General features: G+C 31.6%; 1 protein-coding gene across 4 annotated transcripts in view; it reads right to left on the bottom strand.

The window, feature by feature from the left end:
- The window catches only part of LOC134712582 (myosin-VIIa-like), a 98,242-nt gene that overhangs the window by 32,282 nt on the left and 50,695 nt on the right, over nucleotides 1-15,265 (bottom strand). For all 4 annotated transcript variants that reach the window (XM_063574290.1, XM_063574292.1, XM_063574291.1 and 1 more), the window contains exons 18-19: nucleotides 4,801-5,020; nucleotides 284-1,072 (exon numbers count right to left, since the gene is read on the bottom strand). In XM_063574290.1, the coding sequence (XP_063430360.1) occupies nucleotides 284-1,072; nucleotides 4,801-5,020 (1,009 nt within the window). The remainder of the gene's footprint in view (nucleotides 1-283; nucleotides 1,073-4,800; nucleotides 5,021-15,265) is intronic.

Genomic DNA, 15,265 nt, shown 5'->3' with positions numbered 1-15,265 from the left:
AACCTTTAAATATTGTATGTGTTTTTAACAAAATATGATACTGTGAAAAATTAATCTTGATTTTTTATATCTTTTAAATCTACTTTAAATACAAAATTGTAGAGTTCAGTTACACTAACGAATTGATTATCAATAACATGTTTTTTTCTTAACAATTAAGGTTCTGACGTAAACATGTCTTATATCAAATAAAGTATTTTACAATCCACTTTTTTTTTAACATTTAAGTAAGAATTTAACAATACAAACACAAACAATAAATCTATAAACATATGATCAATACCTCTCCAGATCCAGGTCTCTTTCTCAAACTTTTCATGATGGTCCCACCCACTTCTTTAGGATGGTCGTTGTAATACTTCTCAGCATACTCCATCATATCATAATACACATGTTCATCCTCTCCCAAATCTTTAACTGGTACAGCATGACCATTCATCTCTGGTTGTGATTCCATGTCAAAGTTCATTAGGTTGTGTAAGTTCTTCTCTATGGTTGGTGACAGAGATTCTATGGCTGTCGGTGTTGTAGGTTCTTGGTTGATATGATCTGGTAACGGAGGAGCTGGGATTGTCGGTGGTGGTGGTAGTACTGGAGGAACAGCCACAGAGGTTGGTCTTGGTGGAAGTGGACGATTAATATTTGCTCCCCCTGGGGGTGGAGGAGGTGGTGGTACTCCCCCTGGTGGTGGTGGAGGTATTCCTGCTCCCCCTGGTGGTGGTGGTGGTGGAGGGATTCCTGACCCACCAGGAGGGGGTGGTGGAGGGGGGACTCCGGATCCCATCATTTCACCTGCTGTTGTCTCAAACTGTGACAAGAAATCCTCTATGCCTGCTATCTCTGCCATGTTCTCATCATAGGAGTCTGAGTTAGGAGGATGAGGTGGCTTGAGAGAGGCTGATGGTGGTCTTGGGGGTGATGACTGGACCCCACTTCCTGGAGGAGGTGGGGGAGGCAATGGTATATTTTCATCCAGACCTTCACCAGATGCATTCATCATTGGAGGTGGAGGTAATGGGTCTTCTCCTTCTTCAATTGATCTGTCAAGGTCATTGAGTACATCTTCAGTTTCCTGGAAAAAGTACAATATAGGCTCATCATTCAAAACAATACTAAAGACAACAATGAATTAAAGTTAGAAATTGAACAAAAGTAAGAGTTTATACAGGGTCCCTGTGTTTGCATTGCTGCTGTCAGTTTAAAAGTATAATGTTGACTGCTAAAAATCAAGTCCAATCATGCGAAAAAATAAAGTAAAACTAAATAATTTTTTTTTTTTTTCAGATTCAATTCTTGGATCATAAAGAAGACTCAACATTCAATGAAGGTTTGACTAAGTTACTTTTTCCAAAAAAAACCTTTAACTTCAAACTTCACTATAAAAAAATTTAACCTAAGACTATGTAAATGTGAAGTGCACTAATAACAAGTCCATCTATCCATGAATACAGAAAAAAGGAAGATTTTTCTTCTTCTAAATATTGCTTTATTCATTCCATCATATATGAACTGGGCTAAGAGTCTTGAAAATAATTTGGTCTTTGGTAAATGATGAGTGAAGTATATATTGGATCTAAAATGTTTGTGTTCAGATAATAGCCATAATAAGATTTCTATATAGTTACTATATATAACTTGACTTTTCAGATATAATAATTGAAATAAGTCAAGATAAAAGCTTTCATAATGACATCACTTCCGTGAAATATTACCAAGATTAAGCTAGCAGTAAAAGAAATGTTCTGAAGTAAAAGAAATGTTCTGAACATAATTGTGTGCATATATCATGTATATAGTATTCAAAATCTAGATTAAACTGAAAGCCTGACTTTTTTTTAAGGGCAACTAATACATGGATTATATTTTTTTTCAAACAGACAGTTAGGAATACAGTCCAATTAGTCTCTTTAGCCATTTAATAAAGATGAGGGGCCTGATGGGTTATTTCCGTTCTTCGTGATCAGCACATTTTCGCTATCATGATCTGTTTTTCTACAGATTTTTTTCCTTCATATTTTCATGATCCGTGATCATGGAAATTTATTTTCTGTGAATCATGATTGACAAAACAATCAACTTGTGAATTGTGATGAGACACCCCATCAGGTCACTCAAAAATATAACCTTGGCTTACACAGATGTCTATTGACCATGTTTTATAAGTAAATCTATGCTTCACGCATTACTTTGAATATATGCTTTGTCAAACCTGTGTTCAATTGCATTTAATTTGCAAACCACTTCATTGGTTCAAAATTATTGACAAACAAGAATGTGTCCATAGTACACGGATGCCCCACTCGCACTATCATTTTCTGTGTTCAGTAGACCATGCAAATTGGGGTCAGAACTTTAATTTGGAATTAAAATTAGAAAAATCATGTCATAGGGAACATGTGTACTAAGTTTCAAGTTGATGTAACTTTAACTTCATCAAAAACTACCTTGACCAAAAACTTTAACCTGAACTTCGCACTATCATTTTCTATGTTCAGTGGACCATGTAATTGGGGTCAAAACTATAATTTGGCATTAAAATTAGAAAGATCATATCATGGGGAACATGTGTACTAAGTTTCAAATTGATTGGACTTCAACTTCATCAAAAACTACCTCGACCAAAAACTTTAACCTGAAGCGGGACGAACAGACGCACAGACAGACGGACGAACGAACGGAGGCACAGCCCACCACATAATGCCCCTCTACTATCGTAGGTGGGGCATAAAATTAGAATAACACATTGAGTGTTGTACTCATCTACATTATGATATAATAAGACTATAAACATCAAGATCTATATGACTTTTAAAACTTTACAAGGTTAAGATCTATGTCTTTTAAAACTTTACAAGGTTAAGATCAATGACTTTTAAAACTTTACAAGGTTAAGATCAATGACTTTTAAAACTTTACAAGGTTAAGATCAATGACTTTTAAAACTTTACAAGGTTAAGATCTATGTCTTTTAAAACTTTACAAGGTTAAGATCTATGTCTTTTAAACCTTTACAAGGTTATGATCTATGTCTTTTAAACCTTAAAAAGTTTAAGATCTATGACTTTTAAAACTTTACAAGGTTAAGATCAATGACTTTTAAAATCTATGTCTTTTAAAACATAACAAGGTTAAGATCTATGTCTTTTAAACCTTTACAAGGTTATGATCTATGTCTTTTAAAACTTTACAAGGTTAAGATCAATGACTTTTAAAACTTTACAAGGTTAAGATCAATGACTTTTAAAACTTTACAAGGTTAAGATCTATGTCTTTTAAAACTTTACAAGGTTAAGATCTATGTCTTTTAAACCTTTACAAGGTTATGATCTATGTCTTTTAAACCTTAAAAAGTTTAAGATCTATGACTTTTAAAACTTTACAAGGTTAAGATCAATGACTTTTAAAATCTATATCTTTTAAAACATAACAAGGTTAAGATCTATGTCTTTTAAACCTTTACAAGGTTATGATCTATGTCTTTTAAACCTTAAAAAGTTTAAGATCTATGACTTTTAAAACTTTACAAGGTTAAGATCAATGACTTTCAAAATCTATGTCTTTTAAAACATAACAAGGTTAAGATCTATGTCTTTTAAACCTTTACAAGGTTATGATCTATGTCTTTTAAAACTTTACAAGGTTAAGATCAATGACTTTTAAAACATAACAAATTTAAGATCTATGTCTTTTAAAACTTTACAAGGTTAAGAGCAATGTCTAAAAACTTTACAAGGTTAAGATCTGTTTTTTAAAACTTTACAAGGTTAAGATCAATGTCTAAAAACTTTACAGGGTTAAGATCTGTCAATTAAACTTAAAAAGGTTAAGACCAATGTCTTTTAAAACTTCACAAGGTTAAGATCAATGTCTAAAAACTTTACAAGGTTAAGATCTGTCAATTAAACTTAAAAAGGTTAAGACCAATGTCTTTTAAAACTTTACAAGGTTAAGATCAATGTCTAAAAACTTTACAGGGTTAAGATCTGTCAATTAAACTTAAAAAGGTTAAGACCAATGTCTTTTAAAACTTTACAAGGTTAAGATCTGTCTTTTAAACTTTACAAGGTTAAGACCAATGTCTTTTAAAACTTTACAAGGTTAAGACCAATGTCTTTTAAAACTTCACAAGGTTAAGATCTTTGTCTTTTAAAACTTTACAAGGTTAAGACCAATGTCTTTTTAAACTTCACAAGGTTAAGATCTATGTCTTTTAAAACTTTACAAGTTTAAGCAAAATCAATGCTTCACTATACTGTGTATGCAGATACTGCAATAGTTTGGCTATACAAACTGCAGTATCACAGATAAATAAAAAAGTGACAAAAAAGGGGAGGCCAGCTTTGTATTTATGTGGTGTGTGTTCAAAGTCAGCAAATTGTTTTTCTTTTTCTTTTCCTCTTTCTTATTCCAAAAAGGGTCTTAAAAAGGAATATGTGCTCGAAAGAACAGGAAATAATTATATAATGGCAATTTCACGATGAATTAAATATAGGGGTATTCACACTCTTATGGACAACCAATTCTGTAAATGATGATTTTCTTTATCACTGCATACTTATCTTTTGACTGTTTTCATATAAAATTGATTGATTGATTGTTGCTTGCTTAATATTAAGTGGCATGTAAAGACTGATTAAACATAATGTCTATCACTTCCACTGCTATAAGGATGTGCAGCAGTAAATACTGTCTTTGTGTAGCACACTGACACAACATGGGACGGCGAAGATTGTCAGAAGGTTTCAACACCTACACATCATATCTACTTTTTAAAATACAGGAATATTTATTAATCATTACCATATCTTCCTCTAATTTGTCTCCTAAATCTTCAAACTGTTTGTATATATCGTCTAGTACTTGATTGGATGATTTGGCTGAGTTCAAGTTGTTTTCTTCCTGGACAAGAAAACTAAACATATCATCTAGATCGAGGTTAGTTGGGGAGGCCTGTGGCTTGTACTGTGTCCACATAGAACCTATAAGGTTGGTCAAGGAATCTAACTCGGCCTGGGAGGATCTGAAAGTAAACAAATACAAAATTCATTATTTTTTCATTCATAGCCTGTCAAATTTGCAAAAAGTTTTCAAAAATTATGGAGATGTCTAAAAAACAAAACAAAACTAAAACAAATCCTTTGAACACAAATGAATATTTCATAGCATATCTACTCGTTCTCCTGTCTGTACTATCCTCTTTACATATTTACATAAACCTAATTTATAAACACGTTTGAAGGGTTGGCCACAGAATAGGTTAAGGCTAACCCAGTTTAAAAAAACTTGTCAAGAATGCAAATTCTTTTATTGCTCTATTATGTGTCAAGAGCAAATTGACTGATCTTACAGTACATAAACAACTCTGAATATAAAGAAAACCAAATTTAAAAAAAATATCAATACATCTATATACTAGTATATGGAATACAATGACGTTTACATGCTGTGCACTTTATTGAATTTAAACAACATTTTCAGTAAGAAGATACTACAATAGTTAGACTGTTTGGTTTTTAGATTATTAGGTTAAAGTTTATATTGTCTTTCTTAATTTATTAGTGTACAGGAACTTCAGAGTAACTGTTCCAAAGTGACCACCCCCTCCCACACACACATTTTTGTTCTCTTCTTTAATGTCATAAGAACCAGCAATAAATGGGATACACTAACTGAAATATTCTTATAAATTTCATTAATGCATGCATCTTTCTATAAACTAGGGCAAGCAAATTAAATATTAAATATACATTAAATATAGATGAAAATTCCAGTCACAAAATTATTTAATGTAAAAAAAATTAAGATAAATATTTTTAAATATTCATTTTATCAGTAAATTGTTAAAAATTTCAATAAGAGTTTGAAATGGGATAACTAGTAAGTTGAAAATACAGAAGATACTGTTTAGTTTTTGAATGATTAGTTTCCAACAAGGAAGTATAAATGTCTGACAAGACAAAAGGTACTGTCAAAGGTAATGGAAATAAATGTTAAGGACAGTTAAATCATCGTATACAGTAGAAAATCAATGTTATCTTGTCAGGCTAATAGGTTTTGTTAGTTCAAAGGGTTGTCTACTTTCTTATATACATTAGTGAACTGCTCAGGCTTTTCTCCTAACTGTTATAATGTAATGTCCATCATCAAACGTTAAGTAAATTAAGGAACTTTCCTAACTTTGATTGAGCTTAACAGGCTAATCCCAAAATTATTTTTAACATTAATCTTTAATTTGGGAACTAAACAGGACACTTTCATACATATATTTTTTTTTCCTTTTGGCAAGGCTAGTCCTATTTTTTACAGAATGATAAGAATAAAAGATTTGTCAAGACAGAGATAAGCTTAGTCTGCTTGAGGGTTTCTTTCATACAAATCTGTAGGAGTATTATTTTTCTCAAGTAACTGAAGAGAAAGTATAACAGACAGACAGACCCTTTAATCACATAACATTCCTTGCTGTGTATAATACACTGTGGGTGAAAACTCTGAACTATATTCAAATCAAAACTGCTTTGACTGAGCTTTTACATGTACCTTATTTTTTTTTTTACCCCTTTCACAAAGACGTAAAAAGTATAAGTGCATATTAAAACGGTCTGACTAGGAAGCCTGACAATGAATAATTATGAAGTAAATTTTTGAAAGAAATATAAAAAGTATTAGAAGTGATGCTGGAATCCAATTATGGTAAAGCTATATCATTTAATACCAAGCAGCACTCAACTTCAATTTCACCAACTGACAATTTACTATGATTGAATACCCATCTCTGACAAAGTAGTGTAAAGACAATATTCTGTAATTGCAATTTATTTCTCCGTCCTGTAATCTGAAATCAATTGTCATATTTGGAGAGAAAGAGATTTTTGATATACATTAAAGCTAAAACCTTGCCGATAGTTGTACATATTACGGCACTTTAATCTTGTTTTTAGACAATAAAGAACATGACTGGAATATAACTTCTGTTAATCATCTGATAACTGATGTAAATTCAAATCATTCTCTCATAGAACACTATAATTAAGTTTTTTTTCTTCGATTCACTCCAAAATATTGCTTTAAGCTGTGATTTTAACAAAGGATTTCTCTAAAGCTTACTCAATTCAAACCAAATAATAACAAATAAATATAAAGTGTGCCAGAAACAAACAAAAACATTGAAAAAATATCATCATGACAAAACTGAATACTTAGTAATCAAATTTAGACAGCCACTATTCTTTTTGGTATTGATTTTAAGTACAAAATAATATGACATTAAACAAGTGTCGAATGACTTGAGAACAACTTTACCACTTGGGAATACTCACTGAAAGGACAAACCATTGTCAACAAAATGGATTTTTTTATTTCATTGTCACGAAGGTGGACATTTTGTCTGTTTGAATGAGATACAATAAACACTCATGAACTTTCCATTTTATATTCAAATATATGTACAAAATGTAATGTCATATCATTATTTTTTTTTATAATTCAGAGAACTTGGTGCTGTTGGAGGTCTTTGATTGCTTTTGTTTGCTTCAGTCATTACTTATATAAACACAAGACAATTTAGAGATCAACATATTGCATTGATTGATTGATCGTTGTTTAAACTTTTGTCCAGTGGCAAAACATATATTGTATAGGGCACCTGCCATTTGTTGAAGACTTTATGTTGCCCCACAAGATTTCTGTCAATCATATTTATGATAGGGTTGCTGTCTCATTGACATTCATCTCAGACTCTATAAAAACAGGTTTTATTCCCCATTTTCTACATAAGGAAATGCCTGTACTAAGTCAGGAAAACAGTTGTTTTTCCATTTGTTGGATGTGATTGAGATTTTGCCATTTTTTAAGGATTTTCTGTTTTGAATTTCCATTGCAGTTTGGTATTTTTATTATTTTACTTTTTATTGATAACGATAGGTTCTATAATCTAATAATATTCCCACTTAAAACAAAGCAATTTCCCATGCAAATTATATTTTCAAGTTTTTACTACTTTAATATTGATGCCATGAACTTCAATAACTGAGATGTTTTTGGTCTGATGAAATTTCTAGAGTGACAACATACCAATGCCACTAATCCTGCTAATTCCACAACATTTTAATCCATTAGAAATTTGATTGATTACACTATATAACAAGAATTAGACAAGAAACTAGTTATCCAAAGACTCATCAGACTAAAACTCTTCATAGTTATCTGTCTGAGAGTTTTGATTCTTACACTTTATTCATTGTTATTTAAAAACTTTTGTCATAAATTTGAGGAGTTTGCAAAAAAAGTCCCCATATAAGGACAATCACTTCTAAAAATAGTGATAGTCAACTAACTTTTTTAGCAAAATTTGACTTGTAAGTAGATCTTGCCTTGCATTTTTGAGGTTTAAAATGTATCTATTATAATTTTTATTATAAAGACAAAATGCAAAAAAGAAAAATGGTGAAAATGTCATTAAAAGACAATAACTTCAATAATTATGATAATGGAGCTATCAAACAATTTCAATCATAAATCGTAATTGTAGATCTTGTTTTGCTGATTATTTCAAATTATTTTAGATTTCATCTATCTATTATTTTTTTACAAGATACAAAAAAGTGGTAAAAACATCATCAAAGGAAAATGAATCTAATGAGGAGTCGATATCACCTTGCAGACTTATCTGTATAACATGCCTTGCTGATTATTTTTGTATTTAAAAGTTTCTCTTTATCTTATATTGTTTTCAAGATAATCTAGATACCCCAATGATGATTGTGGTCAAGTTGGATAAACTTTGAACTGTAGTTTTAAGGAAAATATTTTTGTCAAAGTTGACTAACCACAGAAAGGGAGCCAGGGGATATAAAGAGTCTAGAACACTACAATTTTCAAGACATTTTCTACTGTGGATTCATTATTATTCATTGGATACCAATTTTCGTGGATTTTGTTGGTACAGGTGAACCACGAAATTAAATGTTCAACGAATAACATATTTTCTATAGGTTTGTATGCAGACTTTGCCAAAACCATGAAATTAAATAATAACGAACATGTAATTTTTCTTCTATCCACAAAAATTGGTACCCATGAAAATAAATGGATCCACAGTATGTTAAAGGGCTGTATCCACATCCATTTTTATTTTTTGCCTATCTGATGAGTTAAGCCTTTTTCAACTGATTTTTATAGTTCGTTCTTATGTTGTACTGTTATACCACTGTCCCAGGTTAGGGGGAGGGTTGGGATCCTGCTAACATGTTTAACCCCGCCACATTATTTCTGTATGTGCCTGTCCCAAGTCAGGAGCCTGTAATTCAGTGGTTGTCGTTTGTTTATGTGTTACATATTTGTTTTTCGTTCATTTTTTTACATAATTAAGGCCGTTAGTTTTCTCGCTTGAATTGTTTTACTTTTGTCTTATCGGGGCCTTTTATAGCTGACTATATGCGGTATGGGCTTTGCTCATTGTTGAAGGCTGTATGGTGACCTATAATTGTTAATGTTTGTGTCATTTTGGTCTTTTGTGGAAAGTTGTCTCATTGGCAATCATACCACATCTTCTTTTTTACATTATCTGTAAAAAAAATCAGTTAACCAGAAAAAAAAAAAAAATCTAGTTGATAGTCAGCATTATAAATAATTCTGCAAAGTAGACCAACCAGAACATTTTTTAAAACTTAATCTATATCACAAGTATTATTATCCAATAATGTACTAACCAATCTTTAAAATACAATATCAATGAGCTCATAAACAATCTGAATTATTAAGTTATTGTATACTTACCATTTTACATTAGATTTCCATGCAGTTTATATAATTTTCCCTGCTATTTTAAGAATTAAAGCAAAGTTTTATTCACATCTTATATCCATAATAGAGGGTGATTCCTTACAAGCCTGAAACCTCATAAAATAAAATATGAACCTCACTGAATACTTCCTTTACAGAAGTATATATCCTAAATATGTCTGCAATGTCACTATCTTACTACCAACTGAAATCCCTGTGGAAAATCACGACTTATTTAATTTTACTGGAAAAAATCTCCTTTATGACATTGAGCTCATTTTCTCTCTATCATTTAAATCATTCTATTAACTGTACCATCATCTCAAAACATTTTTCTCATCAGCACTGTGAAACAGAAACATTTTATCAATAAATTTTAATTTGTATTTCCAGAAGGGATCATGTATCTATTTTTTCAAATGATGCTTGAAAAAATATCCTTCTCAAAGATTTCAGCAAAACCCAATGAGAATAGATTTAATAAATCCTACTTAAAGGTTCCAATATGGGCAATAACAAATATGATACAAACAGTTTCTACATGGGAAAAACTAATGGTCATATATACAACTTCTCAAACACAAAGTTTTATTCGATAATTATTTTATTCAATAATTATAAGTAAATAAAGAAAATTTCAAACAGCTTTTTCACAATTATAAAATACGATTTTGAACCTATTTTCAGAATTATTGACATTATTTTCAATATAAAAGAGAAAACCTCCCAGAATATAGATCGAGAATTTATCTATTATTTTAACCTATAGATTTTTCTAGGTTTGATATAAGTCTTTGAAGAATGCATCTTCTATTGTTTCCATATCCGTTCACATTTTCCTTACTACAGCTTTATTATACTACTTCAGTACTCACTGTATTGTAACATGATGCTTGAACAAAAACAAAGCATCGGTTTCATTACTATTTATGAAGGGTATTGTAGCATTTAAATTGCAAAATGGGAGACCCATTTCATACTATCATTTATGTCATCAATAATAAATGATCTCCATTTTAATGATTAGAAACAACAGGAAACAATCAACTGATAATCCTCATCTAGTGAAATAAGTCCTATGAGCTGCAGATCACTGATGATACACCATACTTGCTTTGGAGTTGAAGGAAATACAAATGCCAAACAAGATAGAGTGTATATAAGTACATTTTATTACATTTTGGAAAGATAATTTCAAGTTGATGTGACCACAAATATTAAAGTACCTATCTGAAACCTGAACTTGAACCCAATACGGCAGAGATGCACAGACCCTAAAGCATGATGCCCACATACAATAATGAGGTTAAAAAACTAGAGGCTCCAAAGAGCCTGTGTCGCTCACCTTGGGATATGTGAATATTTAACAATGGAGACTGATGGATTTATGACAAAATTGTGTTTTGGTGATCGGGATGTGTTTGCAGATCTTTCTTTTCTAAACATTCTTGCTGCTTACAATTATCTCTATCTATAATGAACTTGGTCCAATAGCTTCAGAGGAAATGTAAGTGAAAATTTACAAATTTTAGGATTTTTTTTTAAAAATTGAGTGAAAAGGGCTATAACTCCTTGGAGGGTCAATTGACCATTTTGGTCAAGTTGACTTGTTTGTAGATCTTACTTTGCTGAACATTTTTGCTGTTTACAGTTTATCTCTATCTATTATAGTATTCAAGATAATAACCAAAAACAGCAAAATTTCCTTAAAATTACCAATTCAGGGACAGCAACCCCACAACAGGTTCTCTGATTCATCTGAAAATTTCAGGGCAGATAGATTTTGACCAGATAAACATTTTAACAACTGTCAAATTTGCTCTAAATGCTTTGGTTTTTGAGTTATAAGCCAAAAACTGTGTTTTACCCCATATGTTCTATTTTTAGCCATGGCGGCCTTCTTGGTTGGTTTGGCGGGTCACGCCACACATTTTTTAAACTACATACCTCAAAGATGATTGTGGCCAAGTTTGGATTAATTTGGCCCCGCAGTTTCAGAGGAGAAGATTTTTGTAAAAGATCACTAAAATTTACAACCAGATGCTCCGCAGGGCGTAGCTTTATACAACCGCAGAGGTTGAACCCTGAACGGTTGGGGCAAGTATGGACACAACATTCAAGCTGGATTCCGCTCTAAATTTGGATTGTGATTAAATAGTTGACACAGCATAGGTTTCTGACACAGAATGAATGTATTCAAATGAACTTAAAATTTTTGTTTTCTCTTAGAGCAATTCACTATGCTGTTGAATATTAATCCTCTCAAAAAAATGTTTGAAGAAATTTTCTTTTTATTTATGAAATTTCAAATGAGAAAAATTGAACCCAATTTTTTAATCACATCCCCCTTTCCCTTATTCCAAAACTAATTTCAATTAAAATATTCTAATGGAGTTTGCAACAATTACTACTCATTTAAATACATCATAAAATATTAAGATGTAAAAAAACTGCTTGTTATCACTGAATGGTAAAGATTATTTAAATTTATCAGCTGGTAGTAAAAAGTGAATATAAATTGTATATTGTATATAACAAAGATTTAAGTTGATTCTGGACAAAGAAAGATAACTCCAATTAAAAAAAATTCTTGCAGATATTTCTTGCTTACTATACTGGACAAAGAAAGATAACTCTTAATTAAAAAAAAATTTGCTATTTCACAATATTGTGAAATTAGATATTTCTTGCCATTGCACAATACTGTGCAATTGAAAAGACTTGCTATTGCACAATACTTAATATAATAATTTTAGATCCTGATTTGGACCAACTTGAAAACTGGGCCCATAATCAAAAATCTAAGTACATGTTTAGATTCAGCATATCAAAGAGGCCCAAGAATTTAATTTTTGTTAAAATCAAACTTAGTTTAATTTTGGACCCTTTGCACTTTAATTTAGACCAATTTTAAAACTGGACCAAAAATTAAGAATCTACATACACAGTTAGATTTGGCATATCAAAGAACCCTAATTATTCAATTTTTGATGAAATCAAACAATGTTTAATTTTGGACCTCGATTTGGGCCAACTTGAAAACTGGGCCAATAATCAAAAATCTAAGTACATTTTTAGATTCAGCATATCAAAGAACTCCAAGGTTTCAATTTTTGTTAAAATCAAACTAAGTTTAATTTTGGACCCTTTGGACCTTAATGTAGACCAATTTGAAAACGGGACCAAAAATTAAGAATCTACATACACAGTTAGAATCTGCATATTAAAGAACCCCAATTATTCAATTTTGATGAAATCAAACAAAGTTTAATTTTGGACCCTTTGGGCCCCTTTTTCCTTAACTGTTGGGACCAAAACTCCCAAAATCAATACCAACCTTCCTTTTATAGTCATAAACCTTGTGTTTAAATTTCATAGATTTCTATTTACTTATACTAACGCTATGGTGCGAAAACCAAGAAAAATGCTTATTTGGGCCCTTTTTTGGCCCCTAATTCCTAAACTGTTGAAACCAAAACTCCCAAAATCAATCCCAACCTTTCTTTTGTGGTCATAAACCTTGTGTCAAAATTTCATAGATTTCTATTAACTTAAACTAAAGTTATAGTGCGAAAACCAAGAAATGCTTATTTGGGCCCTTTTTGGCCCCTAATTCCTAAAATGTTGGGACCAAAACTCCCAAAATCAATACCAGTCTTCCTTTTATGGTCATAAACCTTGTGTTAAAATTTCATAGATTTCTATTCACTTTTACTAAAGTTAGAGTGCGAAAACTAAAAGTATTCGGACGACGACAACGACGACGACGAGGACGACGACGACGACGCCAACGTGATAGCAATATACGACGAAAATTTTTAAAATTTGCGGTCGTATAAAAATGGTTAAAAATTGACTTTAAAGGGCAATAACTCCTAAAGGGGTCAACTGACCATTTTGGTCATGTTGACTTATTTGTAAATCTTACTTTGCTGAACATTATTGCTGTTTACAGTTTATCTCTATCTATAATAATATTCAAGATAATAACCAAAAACAGCAAAATTTCCTTAAAATTACGAATTCAGGGGCAGCAACCCAACAACAGGTTGTCCGATTCATCTGAAAATTTCAGGGCAGATAGATCTTAACCTGATTAACAATTTTACCCCATGTCAGATTTGCTCTAAATGCTTTGGTTTTTGAGTTATAAGCCAAAAACTGCATTTTACCCCTATGTTCTATTTTTAGCCATGGCAGTCATCTTGGTTGGTTTGGCGGGTCACGCCACACATTTTTTAAACTAGATACCCCAATGATGATTATGGCCAAGTTTGATTTAATTTGGCCCAGTAGTTTCAGAGGAGAAGATTTTTGTAAAAGTTAACGACGACAGACGACGGACGCCAAGTGATGAGAAAAGCTCACTTGGCCCTTCGGGCCAGGTGAGCTAAAAAGAATGGAGGTTTAAATTCAAATATGGCCTGTTTAACAGTTTACTCTAATTTCTGAATTTACTGTATCCTTTAATTATTAGGCAATTCACAAAACTCAATCTGTGATGGAAAATGTAAAGAAATATTCTTAACTTACCAAAAAAAGTTATGTTGTGTAAAAAAATATTTCTTACAAAAACATTAAAGGCCTGTACTGTATTATTCAGTATGATTACATTTCCATGGCCCTTACTTTACTCCTGGATGGATTGTAATTGCTTGGATTTGGATATGCTGCTGAATCGTAGCTCATAGGCACAGGCACTTGTCTCAGATTTTTGTTCCTATATACCTTATTATAACACAAGGTACTTAACTTGCATTTTAGAAAAATGTTGGGTGGTGATGAAGTTCCGTTATATACCGCTTTATAGGCTATTAATCCCACTAAAGCTTATTTTAACGTAAATCTAAATTGATTTATCTTTACAATGGTGTATAACATGCTTACATTTATTGTCGGAATCATCCGTAGCAATCCTACCAAAGTATGTCAATCGTTATAATTTTGCAAACCGCTGAAGAATTGGCAATAAACGCGTCATGCTCCTTGTATATCTCGGTTTCCGATTGGTCAATTCTATGGGAAAGTCTAAATGATTCTCGGAGTAATCTGATCTTGTTTCATTTCATACGTAAAGTCAAGAGAGAGTCTGAAAGACATTGACGTCATGGGAAAATTTGTAACTTATTAGACATACCACAAACAACGCTTGTTAGATTTTTTTCACGGTATATCATACAATTTTACTTACTGTATGATGAGTTCTATTCATACGAAAACTAACAGGTTTTTTTAAAACGATTTTTATAATAAATCATTTACTGCGGCCGTTTATTGCCAATTCTTCAGCGGTTTGCAAAATTATAACGATTGACATACTTTGGTAGGATTGCTACGGATGATTCCGACAACTAATGTAGGCATGTTATACACCATTGTATAGATAAATCAATTTAGATTTACGATATAACAAGCTTTAGTGGGGTTGACAGCCTATAAAGCGGCATATAACGGAACTTCGTCACCACCCAACATGTTTCTAAAA

This window comes from Mytilus trossulus, chromosome 3, assembly GCF_036588685.1.
Source record: "Mytilus trossulus isolate FHL-02 chromosome 3, PNRI_Mtr1.1.1.hap1, whole genome shotgun sequence".
NCBI lineage: Eukaryota > Metazoa > Mollusca > Bivalvia > Mytilida > Mytilidae > Mytilus > Mytilus trossulus.
This window is presented reverse-complemented; position numbering and strand designations above follow the sequence as displayed.